Raw genomic sequence first — 21902 nt, forward strand, 5'->3', positions numbered from 1 at the left:
TATTTCTTCCATGTCCACGGCAGTGCGGCCTGATCAGCTGTCTGCTTTTGATGAAATGAGTGCTTCACAAACCAATACAAGCCAGGGCAATGGCAGCAGCAACTAAAATCATATACTCTGAGAGCGCCCAATGGTCTGACACTTCAATTTCCTCCCCAGCGGGAGATAGGGAGAACAGAGGTGGGCATTATAAAGACTGCATCGCAGCAAAAGAAAGGGACATTTTTTACCCAACACTGACTCTCCCGATTCCATAGACAAGACCATTTTCCCCTGGCACTCTGCCTTTCTCTGCGCCACTCAAAATGGAACCTTGTTTTCCCTCGATAAATTGCTGAAGCCGCTCGTTTGCCTTTGAGGGCTGTTATATCATGCAACAGTTTCCTTTTCAACATGTTCTGGTCCACAAGTTTGACCATTTTGTGTGCGAAAATGAGGATGTGAATGCACAAGTGGGTGCACTCCCTCCTGCCTAATCACTAGCTGATGCGTAATGGCTTTCCAGTCATATTGTTGCCTTAGACAGAGCTTCATTATTGTGCCACAGCAGATGTCTATCTCCAAATGACATCAGCTTACCAATTACAAGTCTCCGAGGCTAATTTGGCACTGTGCTGGGTCAGACCGGGGTCTTCCGCTCATATCTGCTATACCTAAGCCACTGGAGCACTTCAGCCAGCAGCAAGAAAATAGCCCATTTGGTATATTACTGCCTTTTTTATAAAAAGATTCCGTTCTGCTAACAAGGGGTCATTAGGACAATTGAGTTTGTGTCTGTGTGTGCCTAATCAGTGCAGGGGGATAAAGAGATGTGACTTTATTGATGCCCGTGGCACTGCATTTCTTATTGTGTGTGTGTGTGCGTGTGTGTGAAGCAAGAACCAGTTCCAGTTGAGGAAACAGTTCCAATATTTCCAGAACTGATTGGATCAAAATGTGTTTGTCTTATTGATTTCAGATTTTGATTCCCAGCTCCTTTGTAGGTAAAAGGTGCTTGTTCCAGTTTACAATGAAAACTGTCCTACTCCTCCTTGTGACTATGGAGAGTATCTTGGAGCAGCATCGTTAGCAGGACTGACACTAGAAAGAACGCATTGTATGTGTGCATGTATGCTTGCACAAAGAGTCTCGGTGGTCCCCTTTGTCCTTATACAGCTTCAGTTATACAGAAACTGCTACTCTGCTGCATACTGCGAATGAAACCTGAATGTTTTTACCTAACACTGACCACACACTCAACTTACGTCACGCTTTCAAAAACACTGCACAGCTTCACGGTATGTAGAGCATCGTGTTGACATTTTCCTATACTAGTACAAAATGTCTCTGCTGAAACCAAACAATGTTTTTTTTCTGATCCCTTACTTCAAGAAATTTAAAAAATATCCACGTCAATGGGTGCTCAGAAGTATGTGACATCCCATTCCAAACCAATGAGAAGAGCACAGACAGATATTTCCTATTTAAAATAAGCAATATAAAAATTGTGTTAATGCAGGACACCATCGCTTACAGAAAGAAAAAGATTAAGAAAACAGGTTTTCAGGGTCTTTAAAATAATATATATTATGGTCATTGTACTGATGTTGTTTGTCCTCAGCGGGGTCCCACAGGGTTCTATGCTTGGTCCACTTTTATTCGCCATTTATATAAATAATTATCTATGTAAAATGTAACAGATGATCATTTTCATGTCAATGCTAATGACACAGGTTATTAACTTGCAAAGTGCTTTTAATGTTGTCTAGAACATCCGGTCTCAATTGAGGCTTGTTCTCAAGCTTATGTCATTTTCTAACACTTAAGAAAAGATTAACTCCTATAAATAACTGGGCATTCTGATTGACGGTTCCTCTCCCACATATACAGAGACTGGTGAAAAACCTGAGGCTTCAATTAAGTATTTATTTAAGAAAAAATGTTGTGTTTTTCTTTTGATGTTAAAAAAAAAACACATTTTGCTGCCATGTGCTGGACTACGGGGGATCTTTTATATATGCATGCCTCTGCTCAGGTGTTGGGTATGATTGATATAGCTTACCATGGTTCCCTTAGATTCATCACAGGCTGGAAAGCCTTGACTCACCACTGTCAGCTTTACTTTCGGGTAGAACGGCCTGCTCTGGCAACCCGCAGGCGCACACACCGGTAAACTTTTATATATGAGGCAATTTTTGGACTGCTCCTTCCTTATCTATATATTTGTATTTCACAAAAAGAGTGCTGGACAGTACTCTAAGCAGTCACAGGACTTGTATTTGCTGTCTATACCAAAAGTTTGTACAAAGAGTGGGAAAAGAGATTTTATGTATTCTGCACTGTCAGACTGGAATAGTTTGCAAAGGCTTTTCACTATGATCTGATTTCATTGGATGCTTTTAAATCTATACTGCAAGACCTGAAGACAGAATCATTGGGTGTCAATGCTTAAACTGGTCTTTGGATACGTGGCCTGTACTGCACTTTGTTAGTTATAGTATTGTTTTTATCTAGTGGGGCTGCCTTTCTTTACCACTCCACTGAAAAAGAGATTTTTATTCTTGATGGGACCAATGCTGGTCAAATAAATTTTAAATAAATAAATAAAAACAACAGAATTCGGAAGTCTACACTGTGTTTACCACATCATTCTTACCTGGTCTTCCTCGCCTCCACCCTCCTCATCGTACTTGAGAATGTTGTCTCTCACATCGTCCTCCGGGTCGATGAGGAGCTGCTTGGCCTGACGTTCTTTATCACGGCGCTTCATCCACACCACAAACATCAGCACGAGAACTGAGAGACAGACAGACAGAGAGAGGGATCTCATATTACAAAAAACATAATAACTTACATGTTTCCAGACAAATGTAATCGGATCCGATGTTTTAGAGCTTGGATGGGGGCCTGATCGAGGCTATCTTTTTTGGTAATCCTACAGTAATCTAGCGGTATCTCGGATAATGTTTAGCTGTCTTTATAATCCCCATGTGCGTTCATGTGATGTACTGTTTGAGGAAGGCACTGAGACACTCACTGAGGAGGATGATGATGCAGAGGAGGATGGAGATGATGGCACCGGTGCCCAGACCCGCAGCCATGATGTGTTGCTGGTCAGTGCAGTCTCCATTCACGTTGCACTGGCACACTTTAATCCGCAGATAGGAGGTGTTGGACATGGGCAGGTTGCCTGAGTCTGTGATTATGATGGGGATCTCGTAGATACCGCTTTCAAGGAAGCCAATCTTCAGGCTCACCTGAGCATAGTCACCTGAGAGATGAAGGGGACAAAAGATGGAGAGCGTGAGTGAGTGATCCATGATGGCTCCTTGTCAGAGCAAATACATATGCAGCAGTGAGACAAGAGATTAAGTTACTCAATGTGTATAAAAATAAAATAACATCTTTCTTTAGCAGAGGAGTCTTTCAGAGGGGATTAAACCAAAACTCTGAATAGTGGTTTGTATAGACCGTGTTCACACTACGATTACACTCCTATTACCACAAATATGCAGCATAAATTCCTACCTGGAAGTTGCATCAGCATATCTAATCCAAAACATGGTCGGGATTTAGATTTGGAGCTTATAAATCTACTGAATACCTTTTTGATAATGCTGCTTAGGCTCAATTCCCAGCTGCAATAATCCAAATGCCATTATCCTATTAAGATATATTCACTGCTTTTCAACTCACACTAATAGCTAAACACACAGTGAATGTTTTTATTTCAAATTAGCATAAACAATTAATGGCTGCATGATAATGTTAATGTAATATTTTATTGCCTCTGCCGCTCTACCTGACCCCTCTGTGGTGTGCTTTTTACATTTCCAAAGTGTTCTTCAGAAGAATCACAAATCAAAGTCTAAAGCCTTCATTACCAAACAATACACTCCTGAGTGTTACATCTGTATTGTTATATATTTTTAAGTTTCCCTTCTAATTACTGAATGCGTCTAATTAAAAAAATGCTGAAAAGGGTCATCCTTTCTTCTTTGATTTTCCAGTAATAAACACAAATAAGGGTCAAAAAAGCTGAATAAACGTTGGGGCTGGGTATCATGTGATTAAGTACAATGCCAGTGCTAATACCAGAATCCTCAAAAATGATAGCGACACCCATAGAGTATTTCATTCTGCACCCATAATGTGAAAAAGGTGACGAATGTTTTGGTGGTGTGTCGGCACACTGAACTGCTAAAGGTGAAAACACACTGGCGCCGATCATCAAGTTCTGCCTCTCGCACTGCAGCTCGTTAAAAAATGACCAAACAAATTTACTGTTATATTTACTGAAAGATTTGTACCTCTTCCGCCTCTGCATTTTCTTAAAATCATGCGTGGAGAGCTCCTAATTAAACTTGATTTCTAACCTGAAGAGTTGATCTCCAGAGCTATGACTCACCAGGCAATATCTTTTCGGCCATTGTCTTAATAATAACGGGATCGTGGGTTGTTGAGCTCACGATATTTCTCAGCCTCAACGACGAGTCTTTCATCGTCCTGTCTTTGTTACACACAAGACAGCAACAGCTACAGAGTTCACTTTATGCATCTACAATGAGGAGAGGAGTCGAGCTGCCACAGGAGCAGAGAAGAGGAGCTGCTACGGGAGCTGGTATGATACAAGTAGAGAGCGAGTGGGGCAGGCGAGGCTAGAAATAGGACAGTGGCATTAAGTGCTGCAGGGCGTTGCATTCAGGAGCACTGATGCGCATCTAGCCACTGCCAGTGTGGGGATGTGCATTGAAAATAATAGGCCGCAGGGTGGTTTTTGGCCTTAACTCTGTCAAAGCACACTGCGCTCAACATTACACTACAGACTGTATGAACGGGTTGTAGCGGGACTTGAGCTTTGCAAAGCTGTGGATCGAATGTAGCTACTGTTTGACTAGAGACCTTTTGATGCTACTTAGTACAGTGTTAATTCAAGTCAGTACCTTAAAGATACTGAATATCCAAGCCCAGCCCTAATACACATCAAATAAAGATTCATATATAACAGTGTGTTCAATATCTTACCGCTGACTCTTGTGATGGTCCAGTTTCTCCTAACATCAGAGGGCCTGTGGGCTAACTCAAAGGCAAATGGCCCAGCGTTGGGGTTCAGGTCTCCATCAATTGCAGTAATGTTGATGGCATTTGGCTCTGGCTTTTCACATATCTCTGCCTCCTGAGGGAACACCTTGGGAGCGTTGTCGTTGATATCCAACAGATAGATCTGGAGAGTACCTGTGCCGCTTGCTGGAGGTATACCTGCATGGGCCATGAAATGACACACACTCAGCACATACATATTTATGGGAAAAGGGATTTTTTTTTAAAATTTACATAAGGACAGAAATATAAACTGTTGAAATGCCATCTCTTGTTTTGCTGTCATTATGCAGGCGACAGAGAGAAGTAAAGTATGGAGTTTATTCTTTGGGCCTCATCCTATAATAAGACATTCTAAACAGCTATTTACTCTAGTGGGAGAAGACCCATCCAAACTGCATACTGATCTGAGAATCTAATCTCAAGTGAAGAGGTAGACAGAAAGAGGGAGATATCAGAACATTTGGGTAGTGTGTGTGTGTGTGTTTGTGCCTGAAGAACGTCTTCCTGACGAAGGACACGGGATGGGAATACTAAAGCAGACAAACAGAGCCCACTGTCGCTCCTCTCAGGCTCCTCTATGTATTCACTCAGCTAAGAGGCTTTTTTACCATTCACGCCACGCTCAAAGGAGCTAGTCATCCAATCCTGACCCATTAATGCTGAGAAACCTCTTTATTGGGAGAGTTTTTAAGCCTATTGGCCTAAGCTATGCTCCGCAGAACAGGGTAAACCTGAACAGAGGTAAATCCCGCCAGTGCAGGGAAGAGGTGAATATATCCACGTGCTGGATGGTTCTGGGACTGCTTGCACATTAACCTTCAAGTAAGGTGGTCAACGTTCCAGACATGCCAAGTGCCTGGTACACGGTTGACCTTCAAGCATGGAGGATGTATTTGTGGCTGTAACTGAGATTTTTTTCCCTTTTTATCCCAACAGATGCGGTGCATTTGTGGACTAGCTTCAGGTGAAAAACATCACAGTGGAAGTCAAAGTGATGCTAGGTGGAAGGTTGACCTTTGAGAGGTAGGCTACATTAGACATCCACTAGGCTTTCTTTTGAAAAGGCAGCATTATCTCCTCCTGAATGCTCTAACAATAATGCCCTGGAATAGAGTGCTTGTGTAACAGTCTGGGTTAAACACCTGGACCATGTAGCTGGTGCATCGCGGGAGAGCAACAAGGTATTTCTGGAGAATGCAATGCCACTTGAATGGTTACATACCGCTGTCAGAAGCCAGGAATGTTGCATTGTACAAACTGTTCTTCACATAGGGCGACTCCCTGTCCAAAATGGCAATTGTTGTGATGCGGCCAGTCATCGGGTCAATCCGTAGCCAGTTGGCTGGGTCTGTCAGTTTGGAGTACCTGAGGAAAGAAAAGCAAAAGACAGGTTTACACAGAGCTTCATAATCCTAAGTCTGCAAGTTATTTTTAAAAGTAGTGAGAAAGTTTAAAAAGGTCCAATTTTGTTTCCTGCGGAGTGAAATCTAGCTGGTGAATTTAGTCTCCATTCCAATTCTGGCATCTTTCTTCTAAAAATGCTTTTGTTTTTATTTGTTTACATGGAATAAATATTTCAGACGTCATGCATTTTACATAATTATTCAAACTTTTGAGAGGAGCCTCACATGGGAGACCAAACTGGCTTGTTGTTATCAGTAGCTCCAACTAATTTGTAGGACAAACCGAGGAATTACAAAGCTAGTTTATTTCACATGGACTGTTTTCAGACTGATAAACTCTTCCACGGCCAAACAGCTGTGAGGCGAGGCGTTTGATAATGAACAGGGGAAAAAAATAGGGCTTGTTCGACAGGAATGAGATGCTGGCTGTATGGTGTTATTTGAGCAGGAGTGATGCAGAGAGAGGCGAGTCATCTTAACCTATTTCACACAGAGTACTATATAATCAGTTACAAACTTACCAGCATCCTAACTGCTGCTGTTGCCAATTATTTTATGTGTGTTTATCATATGTGTGACAAAACGTGGTTTAAATCTGTACTGAATGCTTAAGGAAGTATTTCACTGCTGGAAAGATGGTCTTTTCAAAAAAATAGGCTGTCTGTGTAGTAGAGAGATGCAAATACTTTTGCAATCGGTGCTGTATGACCAGAGAAAACAGAGGGTTCAAGAAGTACAAAACCTACAACTACCAGAATTCACTGCACCGCTCTGGACCAATAAATGCTCATGCTGGTGGGTGACATTATTGGCAGTATGGCAGCCGGCTGGTAACAAACCATCTCATATTACACTTAAACAGTACGCTAACACAATATGGCACCCACTTCCTGTTCACAAATTCTCTGATTCCAGCCAAACAGTACACTAAAAACATTTCTGAAGACATTTTAGGCAAGAAAAAGGCTATACAATAACAGAATCTTGATTTATATTTGATCAGCACTGACTGGTTTTACAGTTTCATCTGATTTGAGAGAGAGAAAGAGAGATCCGCTTCTATAAGCTTTGTGTCTGTAGTGGCGGGCAAACATATGTGGAAGAACAATCTGTGGATAGAGCTTCAGCCCTAGAGCTAGCAAGAAACGCGTCATCTGGCGGATTTGAGCTGGGGGATGAGCAGGGAGATCTGGGCGCTGGTACAACAGAGGGAGGTTTACCATTACCAATTTATTTACACATACTACCCACATTGTTATGATACAGAGCTGGTTAAAAATCAGCATATTCCTTTAAGGTAGAACAGTCATTCTAAAAAATTGAGCTATGAACTGGACTGAAGATTTGTACTGAACCTCCTCTATAAAATCTACCTGATGGTCTGCTGCATGAAGCGATCAGGGTCCTGTGCAGTGAAGACAGTCAGTGTCGACTCGGGCATCATTCCCTCCTCCAGTTTAATGAGTTTGGGGTTGGGCTCGAAGTAGGGACTCTCGTTGACATCTATCACTCTGATGGAGACCGTGGCAGTGGACTGACGAGGAGAGTGGATGCCTCTGGCCAAGGGAACCTCGTTCCTCGCTTCCACTGTCAGCACATACGTCCTACTGATTTCATAGTCAATAGGCTGGAAAACAGTGAGAGAGAGAATATCAGTGTATCACAAATCAGAATGCAGCAGGGATTTAACAAAAGGGAATCACGTTTTTGGTCATGTGAAACTCGTGAAAGAACAACCCCAAGAACTGAAGCCTTTTCTTCCTCTTGCCTGAAAAATTGTATTGTGGAAGCTCACAATAGACAATGAGATGCGATAAAGAGACTATCCTTTTGTGGTCAGTTGAAGGATACAAAACAGAGAGCTGGCGGAGGAGTTGTGCAACCAACCATTTCGGCATGTCAAAATCGTGTTTTAAATTTTAATTATGTATTACAATTCTGAATTTACACATAACTCAAGCTGGAAATTCGCTAGTAGCACTTAGACCATACTAATCACTGTCAGAAAGTGGATTGTCAACAAATTAAATTGTAATATATGTGACACATCTGCTGCAGAGCTCTATAATTTTATCATAACTAGGCTCATATGAGTTGCATTACACAAGAGGTTCCTATTCTTCGAGTAACTGAACTGGGCAGTTGGATTATTTATTTGCTTTCTTCATTGTTGGAGGGGCAACATAACAAATATTCAAACTGCCATATGTAGAGCCAAACATCCCCAGACCTCTCAGTACAGAACGCATACATTTACTATGCATCTCCAAGGGATTGTAGGGGTGGAGTTTGAAGAGGAGGCCTTACCTTGACGACCGTTACCAGGCCCTCGTTAGTGGTTGGATCAGTGGGCACAGAAAACCTGCCGGTGGGGTCGCCCCCGGTGATTTTGTAGACGGCATTCCAGGCGGGCGTGTTGGGCTGGTCCTTGTCAGTCACCGTCAGGTTGGCCACAATGACATTCACACGGTTTTCAGGCACTTCGCCGAAAAACTGCATGAATAAACCATGAACGTACAGAACAGCGAGCTGTTAGTGATACTGCTGTGGCAGCAGAAAATACTCCGAGCCCTGCCTCACACAGCACAGCAGGACCAATCTTGGGTAAATAGACATCTAAGGTAACTTATCATGTCGTCATGGTCATCTCATTCCCTGTCCTCCCCTGATAGCACGACAGTAGCATTACAAATTTCAGTGATTCGTGGGCACAGTAAGTGCCTCTCACACTTGGGCAGACATCCTAGTAGTTGCATGTGTCAACATTTGGAGGGGGATATAACACTTTACGCATGGCTGGCTACTTGTATATCTGTATGGCTTCGGAAATGCTGGTCAAGCAGAACTAGGTAAGTGAGCAGAGCTGGCGGTTGAGTGCATATATGGGGTGAAATAGGGGTCCTCGTGGTGCTTTCTCCTCGCTAAGATTACCGTGTTGATGTCTCAGATATGAGTTTGTTTCTTACCGTCTCAGCAGTAAACTCTGGTGGATTGTCGTTAACGTCCGTGACTCTGATGACAGCGGTGGCTGTGTTGGAGAGGCCGTACATGGGATTGCCCTCCATGTCAGTGGCCTGGATGATCAGCGTGTACTGAGGCACTTTCTGCAGGGAGAGAGAAGAGATGCAATAGTGGGATTAAAACACAATTCTATGGATATTTGAACAATATGATCCAGGAGTGTCAAACTCATTTTAGCTCATGAGTCACATACAGTTAAATTTGATCTCAAGTGGGCGGGACCACTAAAACCATTGCATAATAACCTACAAAAAAACAACACCTCCAACGTTTTCCTTTTCTCTTAGTGTACAGAAGTACATTGTGCAAATGTTCATCCATTTACAAAACAGATGTTAAACAGCATTAGATGTCTTGAGACACCGTTTAAACAATATGCCTCAGTTCAGGTATCCGCTGCCTTTCAAACCATTTACAAATCTGAGGTTTTGGCAGTGCCGTAGAAGTAGGCTTTCACAAACACTGTTCTAACACAGATGCAGAATCTTTTCTACTGAAGCTGCTCATTGACAATGTTTTGCACAATATTCAATACCTTTAAATATGTCCATAATAAGTATTCATTGGTTTTTAGAGAGCTATATTGTGGTCAGCGTGGAAAGCCTCTGAAGCAGCATTTTACATGAAGTAGGCCACTCACTGTTGAACTTGCTCCTGAAACCTGGTGCCTCTTATGCTAGGGACACACTACACGATATTAGCCTGATTATAGCCTGATGCAGCATCGTACGGCGTCGGCTTGGATCGTGAACGACAGCAAGTGTTGGAAGCAATAATCCGTCGTTTTAGTGTGCCATAGCAGATGACAACTGACTCATGACATCCAGACAGAAAGGCATGTTTGATTTTTTTTTTTGTTGCCACTCACGACTGCTCCCGTCACAGCTGACACTTTGACCAATAGAAACTCAGCGCGATCGGTTGCCATAGACAATTGTATGTCAACAATACCCCAGCCTTTTTGATATTTCCTGTAGGGATGTTACCACACGGAGTCAAAAGGGAAAAATGATGGCGTCAAACAGCAGCTGCACTTTAGCACCCTTCTGAGTACTGCCATTAGCATCAAGCTAGCAAACAATGTTATTTCTTCATAATGGAGGATATAAAGTAATAAGTAGGGTTGGGTACCGTTCGTAATTGAACCGATACGGTACCGGTATCTGGAATTTGGTACCGGTACCAAACGGTACCTTATTTCGGTATTCTTTAAAGTTTTCTCAGTTTCAACATTTTATTGAGAACATTTAGGAACAGTGCTGCACGTTAACTTTTGTCTGCACATTTTTTTTTTGTCGCCATTGTTGCTGAGTCTGAGGTGCGAGTCATGCGCTCTCGCTCCGCCTCCACCTCAAGTACCGAAATTTGGCACCAATTCATTTTAAGTGAATCGGTACTCGGTAATACCGATGTGAATCGGTACCAAGTACAAAAAGTACCGAGTTTTGGTACCCAACCCTAGTAATAAGATTAAAAAACATTGTCTGGGCTTTTACTTACCACAACTGCAGAGGCTACCAGCTTCATTTGAAACAGACTACATTATAAACAAGCTGTTATTTTTTTATATTTTTTACTTATACCCGTTTAAAATTAAAAGCCTATTATATATAATTCAGTTTGAGAGAACCCCTTCATTTTCTAACAAGGCATTTCGGCTGGCACATGATCAGCCACAGTGACTGGACAAGAATAACCCGATGACATCACACACACATTGTGAAAGACGACCAGGAATGATTGGTGTGGATGATCATGTAGTGTGTCATGTCTGTCAGCCAAGTCACGGCACAATTTTATGACTCCACAATCGCCTAATCTGACATAGTGACCGTTGGAACAGACAAAAATGTCATGTAGTGTGAACGAGGCATTAGCTGTCACAAGTACACCAGTATTAGATGTGCAAAATCATCCACTGTGCCAGATTAGACCCTTCGGCGGGCTGGTTCTGGCCCACAGGCCGTATGTTTCCCACCCCTGATATAATCAATTCTGTAGCTGTGTTTGGCAAATGTGGATTTGCTCACTGAATTGACTGTATGTACATGAGGATAAAAGATTAGTACATTCATTAGAATGCAGGTCAACACAACACTGCCACAAGCTACAGCCTCCAAAATGACCACAGAGTTGAATCCACACACATCTGACAATTTGTGTGCAAAAACAGAACATTTAAAGTGTCACAAAGAAAGGATTTTTTCTGGACTATTGTTTTAGATTGTGTCAGACCCTAATAAGCCTGCAACTCAATGTACATCGGTATTAATGTGTTCAACTACAATGAAACAAATCTGACCAGGCTCGTTTCTTAATTATGATGACTAACAGTGGCTTTTTATATAAATCTCATTTATTCTCTATGGGCGATGTGAGTTTGTGAGTGCATGTGTGAAACTTGCACCTCGGCTATGTACACCATCATGAAGCTAACAAATGACTCTTTTCACATTAAAAGCCACTCAGGTGACGGACCAGTTGCTAGGTAATGAGAGCCGGGCAAATTACTTTCATGGTGGCAACTGGCGGACATAAAACGGCGGCCCCAGGGTGGAAGTGATTGAGCAGCCACCTAGCCAGATTGCCCTCACTAGAATTGCACCAACTGGCTCCAGCTTTCTATATTATTTTATTTATTTTCCCAAACAGCCATGCGATCCAATTAAATGAAAGAGTGGTAGCATTTACAGCACGGGAAATGGAGGAAAATGCAAGTAAAGCCTCTGCCTTGGAGAAAGAAAAGACAGAGGAGGCGAGACAGAAGGAAAGGAAACATTTAGCTGCTCAGTGATGCACGCTGCCTCCTTGTAAGAGTAAATAAGTGTGAAACAGCTAAGTCCATTTCTACTTCTCATTTAGTTGGTAATCAACGAAATTCACTCTGGCTCATTAGTTCTCAGACAGTCTGGATATTAGCAAATAGACTCAAGCTGTGTTTTGTCATCATATTTAAAAAAAAATTCAGCTCTTTTATGTAAACATGAAAAATGGATATGATGATGTACATCTACACCAGGCAGCAAATGCAAGATGGAAATTAATTAACAGTAAGTGGCCTTGCTAATGAAAGTCTTACTTAAATGCCAGTGCAATACTTTTATCATAAGTCTACATTCATAAGTAGTAAATAGTGGCAACTCTATTGAGGTATATGAAATCAAGAGAGAGAAAGCTAAGTCATAGAGTGGTATCAGAAAAGAGAAAGAAAGAAGACATGTCAAGCACCTCTCGGTCCAGGCCTGCAGCCACTGTGATGATGCCTCCTGTCTTATTGTTGATGGTGAACATGTTGGAGGTTGGACTCTCTGGAGTCTGAGACAGGATCTTGTAACGCAGCATCCCGTTAGCTGTTTTGGGGTCGTCTTTGTCGACAGATGTCACTGTCATAACAAATGTTCCTGTAGGATAGACAGACAGAGACAAGATGCAAATACTTTCATGTCATCTCTCCATTTATTTCTTTTTTTTTAATGGCAATCAAATGACGTTAGAAGTTGAGTGAAAAGCACCATATTGAACACTAGTAGATTTATAGCTTTGGAATACAGACGTCCAATGTTGGTTCTTGTGATCTAAAAATACCCCCGAACGCTTACATACAGCAAAAGCAAAGTTAACAAAGTGGCCACCCCAGGAATGCTATCAATGCTGTTTGATCTTCTAGCTCTATGGCAGCATGTGAAGCCGGAGGCTCAGACTACAGCCAATCGGTTGCTCATACAGTGTGATGCGCTGCTTGGCTTTATGTGGTGTGTTACCTGGCTTGGAACCCTCTGGAACAGTGCCGTTCCAGATCTGGTGCGTGAACTCGGGTCTGTTGTCGTTCATGTCGATCACATTGATCACAATGTCAATAGGGTTTTCTACCTGGTTGCCGTTCAGGTCCACCGCGTGAGCTCTCAGCTGGAGGGAACACAAACACATCTGGACTGTAGAACTGTTCAAGCAAGAACGCTTCTCAACTGTGCAAACAATATCTTGGGATAATCAAGGAGGCAATTCAATCGCCATTCAACTGCTGTGATAATTAACCATCACTAAAAATCATTTACGGTACGTAGAAGAGCAAATCCTCTTTACTCAGACCAGCATGACCAAGAGAGGGATTGGGTTTTTAAAAAGACTAAATTCTTCTCACAACAAGCTCCAGCATGAGCGAGGCAAAAGAGAAGCAAATGATTAGATTCAGTAAGATACCTGCCACAGAGTCGACAACAACACAAGCCTTTCAGCTGGTCCTCTCCTAAAACAGATACACTCTGATTTTATTCAGCACTGTTGCCTACACTGGGTCAGCGCAGGTTCAGTTCTGTTTTACGAAAACAACTCTGATCTGCTGCATTTTTTTGCACTTCAAATGCATCTTTCCCGCATTAACACAACTGGGAGGTTGTTGCCTTACACAGTATTTCAATTCGCTGTGATTCCATCCATTCATGTTCTTTAATAAATAAAGGAATGAAGTGTATATTTAAATCTGCAGGCTATGAACAGCACACATCGTATGCCTCTGCATGTAACATCTCACAGTCTACATAAAGTGTAAACGAATAATACTGTATGTAATAGTGTAAAGGTAAATTACTGGTGGAAATTACAGGAAGTTGAGGGGCAAACTCACAAATCAGTGACAACTAAACCCATACTGAGCTGGTGCTGCTGTAACGCTCCACACTTTGCAGCTCATACTCAGCTTCAATCCAACCAGTGTGGACATCTGTGAGGGCTCTTTGTTGGGAAGTCTTTTGTGACCTTCAAAGATCACGCAAGTAGACTCTGGCAGTGAAGTCTATCATTTCATTTTAACTACAGCCTTCCCTGACCAGTTTGTGTTAAAGCACATGAATGAACAGCATTAAAAACTAAGCTGTATAATTTAAAGACTATTGCAGTGTAATGGGAGAACCACTAATGATTAAAGCAGCTCTGAGGGAGCTGGAGGTTATCATAATGTATCTCTCTCACACACACACACACACACACACACACACACACACACATATTTGAGAAATATTAAATCCTTTACATTCTCAGACGGATAAGTCAGATTTCCTGAGAGACCTCGGTCTTTACTGGGTCTGAGGAGACTGTTTGGACTACACATGACCCCTGAGCACATGCCCGGCAGGACTGCACAGCGCCACCAGGGAGAACACATTTCTCTCGATAAAGCAGGCTGGAAACATCATTTGCAAATCATAAGGATATCATTAAAGGAGCTCTGTGAGATATTCACATCATTAGTATAGCAGCTAACTACTTCTTATTTAAAGATATAGTGGAATAATGGCGTCCTGAGCAGAGATTGAAGTCACGCTGCCTCTGTGTGTGTTGTAATCCGAGCTTCTCTGCTATAGTTGTTACGGTGGACGACCAGACAGCGCATGCTCGGAAGTGCATGTGAGTCCATGCACTGGCTAGCTAAGCGCTGATGCTCTGCAGTGCGCTCACATGGCATTTACTGCTGATATTGAGATGGTGTCTTCACGGATGCATAGAGCCTAAAGGTGGCAGTAGCTCAGCCCATGCATGTATAGGTCCTGTTTGTGCATGTGTGTGTATGACAGAGTGGAAAAAATTAATTTCCCCTCAGGAATTAATAAAGTATATCTTTCTTCTTCCCCTTCACCCTCCAGTCCCCCTCCCTGGGTTGACACTGTGAGCTCTGTTAGCACTTCTGCTGTTGCTAGCGCTGTTAGCACAGTTAGCAGCAAGCCGCCAGCTCAGCCGCCTCCATGTTGAGAACCATGTAAAGACAACCTCTAAATCATGGATACACTCTGAATATCACAAAAAGCTCCTTTTTTTAAATCAACTATAGTGTTTGACGTACGTGGAAGTTGGGGATGTGCTCTCGATCCAGGGGCTTGTTGACTGACAGCTCTCCGGAGATCGGGTCGATGATGAAGATGCCAGTGGGTGGCTGGTCAGCGCCAGGGCCTGTCACACTGTATCTGAGGGACCGGTTTTTGTCATGGTCCGACCGGATCTGTGGGTGGAAAGATTTATTAGTGAAAGCTTTTTAGGCTGAAATCATATCTGGCAACACATGAACTGATATTTCTCTCATAAACATGTACACCTTGTGTGTATTTCAGCACCAAAATACAGTATTAGTTTAAATATAGGTTGCTGTGCAAGTACAAGAGTGCATACAAAGAGAGTGTGTCTCTGTGTAGTGCTGAAGTTCGGTTTTGGCCAGGCCGTCTATCCTGTTTGCCATGTAAGCTGAGACCCTCTGTGCCTACACCCTGGATCCATGCTGAGCAAACAGAGTATTTCCTCATTCTGATATCATCCACTAAAGCCCGGAAACATCCCTTCTAATATGGGCGGATTAAATATAATGCATACAAATAGCATGTACAGGACTTAAAACTCGGTTAGGAAGTCAGCTTAATACGCTGAAAAAGGATCTACTTCTTAGCTGTCCTGAGCACTGCCATCCACACCCGGCCCTGACCAGAGAATGGTTACAAATGAATTGAACTGTGAGTGTCCTTGAGCCGTGATAAAAGGAGTATAATATCTCGACAGGCAACCGAGGAACAATTGCGCTGGTGGGCACTTCAGATTTCTCTCTGCTTCTAAATAATGCCAGGTTACGTTAGTACCGACCGCCCCCTGAAACAAAAGATAAATAATACAGCGGGGGAAAAAGAGCCCTGACCTTTAGCAAAGTGCTGTAAATATGAAGCATTTTGTTGCAGGCATAAGTCTCATGTCTGTGACCCTCTGAGTGGGAGCTTAGGGCAACGGGGACCCACAAGGTTGTCATATCAGGCAAAAAGCATTTTCTTTCAAGTTGTGAGAGGTGTGTGATTGTGTGTGTGTCAGTGCATGCATGCGCTTGGGTGAGCTACGTTACCCGGACAAGCTCTTGCGGGAATGGGCCTCGTGAGTTCTCCGGGACATTGATTGGGGGGATGACCCAGTCTCTCTTCATGCGTTTGAGTTGGCTGTCCGTGTTCCGTGATGGAAACACTATTTCCTGTAAATCCTTGGACATGACTGGAGGGGCAGCAACTTGCTGGACCTGTGAAAAGGAAATGATTTAGTTCGAGAGCTGGGTGGAGATCGTATCTTTGTTGAAAAATATGAGTACATTAATTTTTAGCCACGCTAGCGGCATGGCTCTATGGGTGTTGGTTGGTTGGACGGTCGGTCCACATCAGACAGGAGTATTTGATTTGAAATTACTTGATGGAGAGCCAGGAAATGTTGTACGGACATCCATGACCTCTAGAGAATGAATCCTATGACTTCTGTTATCTCAAAAAAAAAAAATTCATTCTCGAGCAACAGCATGACCTTCACATTTGTGGTTTTGAGTTGAATGTCTCTACAATTGAACTGCTTACCATGAAATTAGGTGCAGAAAGGATGAATTGTCTTTACTTTGATGATTACTTAACAATTCATCTAGTGCCACAATCAGGCCAAAATTCCAACTTGCCCTTAGGGCTTGTGTCCACGGAGCGTCTTTTTCTGAGTGCCAGCATCTATTTTTAACTGTTCCCAATCAGGAGGGAGCATATGCAGCCGCCTTCAGACAAGACGCTGCACCAAGCGTTCGGCTTTTAAGTGCGACTGCTCCGAGCACTTCCAAGTTAAAAATAAGTCAACTTTTCAAAAGTCGTCACTGCACGATCTATCCCGAGCTGAATGACATGTCAGACAGAAATGGTCACAACAAAGACAGAAAAGCCTACTTGTGGGAGCAGACTGACCAAACATTGAATATCACTAGTTAGTGTTGTGATTATCTCTGAACGTTCTGTTAACATATCATTATGTAGCTACCTAGCTAACGTTAATGTCAAGACGTTGTCATAGAAACAAAACCAATGTGTAGCACGTCATTAAAAAAGCACATTTTTTCATGAAGCCATGGGATGAAGCGCACCGCAGAGCCGTGCCACCGCTTTTTTTTTTACAAATAAAAAATGATATGACGACATTGGCCCTGACTGATTGGCCCACTAACTACTTGTTAAACTAATCGCATGTTATTTTTATTAGTTAGCCTACTTGAAATTAGGAAACAAGTGTCGCACACTCTGGCTCCATAAGCATTTCTCTTCTCTTTTGTTTATTATCTGTTTTTCAAATTCAGAATAAATAAACAAAAGGAAAATACATGTGGAGCCAGAGTGTGCAACAATTGTTTCCCACTTTCAAGTCTATTGTCAGTGATCAGCACCTTATTACAACAACGGTACTGCAATTTTCGGGTTCCATCATGTGATGCCATTGGGCCAGAAAATACTTTTTCCCATAGACATCTATAAATCAGAAGATAAAGTTTTCTGAGCGTCACACTCCAGCAAAATTACTCGTCCCACTATCAAGATTTAATCCATGCAGTTTGATAACATTTGGAAAGTCTAGAAGAGCCTAATGCTGTGCAATTAATCGTGTGGTGATCGCGATTACGATTTTGAGGTCAAACGATTTCAAAATGAATGCAATCGAGGGTAAGCGATTTTTGGTCACGGACGCCTTGAGATGTTATTTTGTCTTCTACGGAAGCCACACATGCGCAATAACACCCCCTCCCCTCCTCTCCTCTATTCACTCCATGAGCCAGTCAAGTAGGTGAACTACGAAAAATGCGAGGAGCAGGTGATCGCGGAAGATTTAAAAAACAGCATGCGGAAAATGGCAGAGGGAGAGCAAGAGAGGTTTGTCTGTGTGTGTGCGCGCATCGGGGCCGAACTCCACCGTGCGCGATACAGAGAGCAGAGGAGAATTGTAAACGCGCGACCACGTAGAGACAGAAATTACATGCCGTCGCGTAACCAATATAAGTCATCACGTGCACCGCATAATCGTTTGCATATTCGTGATTTCAATTTTGACCAAAATTTATCGAGCAGCCCTAGAAGAGCCTCAACGTTAAATCATTTTATACTCATTCAAGTTAGGAGAGCCATAAACAGGAAGTCAACAGTAGTTGGCACCTCAGCTGCTCTCAGCCATGCTCTAGTGTGCTTGCTCCATGGGCCCAATGATGCGGAAGCAGCACTGATCATCTGGGTAATTTCATACTGCAGACATGGAGCCATTTTGGTTGATACGCCACTTAGCAACTTAGAGCCCAACCACTGATGCTGTAGTCAGGTCTCTTAATACATTACTGTATTATAGCTAGTTGCTAACATGCTAAACAAAGATGGAGGACATAGTGATCATCAGCATGTTAGTATTCTCACTGTGGACATGTTAGCTTTCAGCTCAACGTCCTGCTGTGTCTCAGTACAGCCTCACATAACTGCTAGCATTGCTGGAGACATTATTATTATGTTGACCCTGCTGGGATGAAAGACTTAATTCTGGTCGTGTATCCATTACACTACAATCACCAACAGCCCATGCCAAGCCACATACTGAAGTGACACCTTGCTGTATGTTGATTGATGACCCTTTCCTTTTGGTTATACCAAAGGAAATTGATGTGGTGATAAAAGTAAACAGGCTTCCATTTCCTGTGAAGCTAATAAGCTCTTCCAAATGTCATTTTAATGGGTATTCAAAATGTGTGTTCAAACAATCCATTTTTTTGCGTCGTCCTTTGTAGCTTAAAATATCTACAGTACAACATGTGATGATACTCCTTGAACCGCTTTGGTGTGGCTACTGCTGCAGCCGCACACCGCCAGCGCTGGTTCACTTTAAATGGCAGACCTCTTCTTATGTCCTGATAAAATGCACCCACACAGACAGACCAGCTTCCATAATGGATCTGCCATCCTCCCTCGGCTGTAATGAATGAGATTTGAAACAAAGGAGGATGGTACCTGCAAGCCAGACACTAAACACACAGATGGCTCAAATTGCCTATGCTGCTCCAGAGACTGAGGAGACTGAAGTAGTGCCAGAGAAAGTTAAAATAACCTTGAACAAAACGAGGCAGGAAGGAAAACAGAAAAACAATATGTAAAATCCGTCAATGTCAATGAATGATAGCTGGAATTTCAATAGAGCTGTCACATCCCTTGAAGTATCTTCCCTACTGTTGCCTGTAATTATTTGAATTGCGTTTGGTTGCGAGGTAGTCGAGTCCCACAAATACAACGGTGTCCTATGCAAACACAGAAATTAATTACCACTTTGTCACCTTATAGCGTGACCCATATCCCGCACTGTCCCCCCCTTCTAACATCTGGGGAGCTGTCGCAGAGCTTCCACTAATCATGTTTGAAATCCGATTATACTGCTTTCACACATTGGAAATGCAGAGAGGCAAGCGGACAGATAGCGAAGGAGCATGCTTCAGAAATATCTATTACCCTATTAAAATGGGTGCGAGTGAGAGCAGTAATTATTTGCAACCTGCGTCTGGAATGATGAATGGCATGGTGGGTTTGTTCAGCCCAACACGCATCTATCTCCGGTGCGCTGGAGGTCTGCACCTATCTACACTCTCCGAACCCCCTCCATCATCTGACTGGGAGTCTACTTCAGAGTCTAGGAGAGTTTTAGGCTGAGTGATGGCCTGTGTGTGTGTGTGACAGGATTAGGCATGTGTGTATTTGCCCTTTTAGAAAATTCTCCCTTTCAGATATTGACAAGAACTGCGGTGGAGCTGGGGTTCTAACAGAGGTGGAGATAGTAGCCGAGGACACTCATGTTAATGACGATATTGTTTGGTTGTCATTGATTAAAATGTTTCCCCAAGGCTGCCGCATTCATGGACTAATAAAAAAATTTAATCGCTGATGTGATTAAGAGATGCGTGATGATTCATGACAATAATTGTGCTGGGGGGCCAGATAACCGCTCGTGACCTCATAAACATTCAAGATACAGGAAAGTCAATCCCTGATTTCATTACGGACAAATCAGGGCAAACCCAAGCGCTCTTGGCAGATACAGATCAGAGTATGGCTGCTGATGACACTGCTGATAATATGTGTGAACACTGACAGCCAATGTGGGCTCTGCCTTTTATTTAAAAACTAAAAAAAAAAAAAAAAAAAAAAAAAAGAAATCTATGTTTACCTGTGTGGGACAAGTATGTATTTGTCTTTGACCAGCTGACAACAGTGACTAATGGTACCATTAAAATCACATACCTGCAGGAGTCCCTATAGTAAATGAGTGTCAGCGGCTAACGATGGTGTTTTGAAAAGCCATGAAATCATTACCAGCTACTAGTTTAATTTCGGCACAGCAGACCGCCACGCCCGCAGCACTGACAGTAACAACACATAACTGTCAGTATTAACTTTTAATCTGCGGCCACATAAAATATAACACCCGCCTTTCCTGAGATTATCTGCAGCGCTGCCCATTTAGGAATGGCCACTTGTGGCCATTTGCTTAAGTGTACTACAGGGATAAAAAAAAAAAAGACACACATTGCTCTTTGTGAAACAAACACGATTATTGCATTTGGGGGCGTTCATTAAGACACCGGAAGGCTAATGATCCAACATCTTACTGCAGTGATTATTAACACATGCACATGAAGGCTCACTTATAGCCCTGCAGAGTGGGTCAGGATAGAGCAGGGCTGCCCAAAGTGGGGCCCATGGGCCAGAGATGGGCCACCATAAGGTTTGATTTGGCCCGCCAGATTTCTGTGCAAATGAGATGAGAAAATGGAGGTAAATGGGATCCTAGTACCATTTTGCATCTTAACACAGCAATAGATGTTTGCTTTAGGCAACATCTTGGGCACCCCTGGGATACAGAGTACCACACAGAGTTGACAGACGCATGTGTGCGTCTGTGTGTAGCATCACTCGTGTAGGTTTAAAGCAACAGATATTATCTAATTGAGCAGGATCACATAATCCACTGGCACTGAACTTAAAACCTCTACAATAACACAGCCTCTGGAGCTTCTTTTCATTTCCTGGTTACAAGGCAGACGGACAGGACATGTGCACTGCTTTTTTTGTGCACTTCCTCTGATCCTCAGCCAACCACAATGTTGACATATGAGCACACGGTCATCCTAACTAATTGCAGATGACTGCACAACACGTCCAGCGGAACGGTTAGAGCGGTACTCTGCAGCTCAGACAGATGCTTCCTGTCTTCCGAAGCGCTGAAAGAGGTGCGTCCCCTTTTGGATGATAAGGCAATAACCTCACAATCACAAGGCATGCTCACTGAAATCAACTTTATGAGGAGCTATTTTGCATCTGCTCTTGCTACCCACTGACCGTGTTGAGTATATGTTTGTGCTCCTAGTAAATTGACACATTAAGTTTTAATTAGCAAGCATCCATCCAGTCTCTCGGAACACCTGCTACAATTTAGGGAACTAGTCATCTGTGAATGTGCAGTGTGCCTAATAAGCGTAAGTTATTTGATGCGAGGGGAGAATTGATCATTCCACCTTTCTACAGCAGTAACATCAGTCAAGCAAACAACAAACAA

The 21902-nt window shown here is 42.8% G+C and overlaps 1 protein-coding gene across 1 annotated transcript in view; it reads right to left on the minus strand.

Moving 5' to 3' along the window:
• Positions 1 to 21902, minus strand: part of cdh2 (cadherin 2, type 1, N-cadherin (neuronal)) — a 75983-nt gene that overhangs the window by 11938 nt on the left and 42143 nt on the right. The window contains exons 4-14 of the mRNA XM_033637651.2: positions 16378 to 16545; positions 15343 to 15498; positions 13268 to 13412; positions 12735 to 12907; positions 9452 to 9589; positions 8793 to 8978; positions 7859 to 8112; positions 6305 to 6447; positions 5005 to 5238; positions 3017 to 3250; positions 2636 to 2775 (exon numbers count right to left, since the gene is read on the minus strand). Of these exons, the coding sequence (XP_033493542.1) occupies positions 2636 to 2775; positions 3017 to 3250; positions 5005 to 5238; positions 6305 to 6447; positions 7859 to 8112; positions 8793 to 8978; positions 9452 to 9589; positions 12735 to 12907; positions 13268 to 13412; positions 15343 to 15498; positions 16378 to 16545 (1971 nt within the window). The remainder of the gene's footprint in view (positions 1 to 2635; positions 2776 to 3016; positions 3251 to 5004; positions 5239 to 6304; positions 6448 to 7858; positions 8113 to 8792; positions 8979 to 9451; positions 9590 to 12734; positions 12908 to 13267; positions 13413 to 15342; positions 15499 to 16377; positions 16546 to 21902) is intronic.

The sequence above is a fragment of the Epinephelus lanceolatus genome, chromosome 12, assembly GCF_041903045.1.
Source record: "Epinephelus lanceolatus isolate andai-2023 chromosome 12, ASM4190304v1, whole genome shotgun sequence".
Taxonomy (NCBI): Eukaryota; Metazoa; Chordata; class Actinopteri; order Perciformes; family Serranidae; genus Epinephelus; species Epinephelus lanceolatus.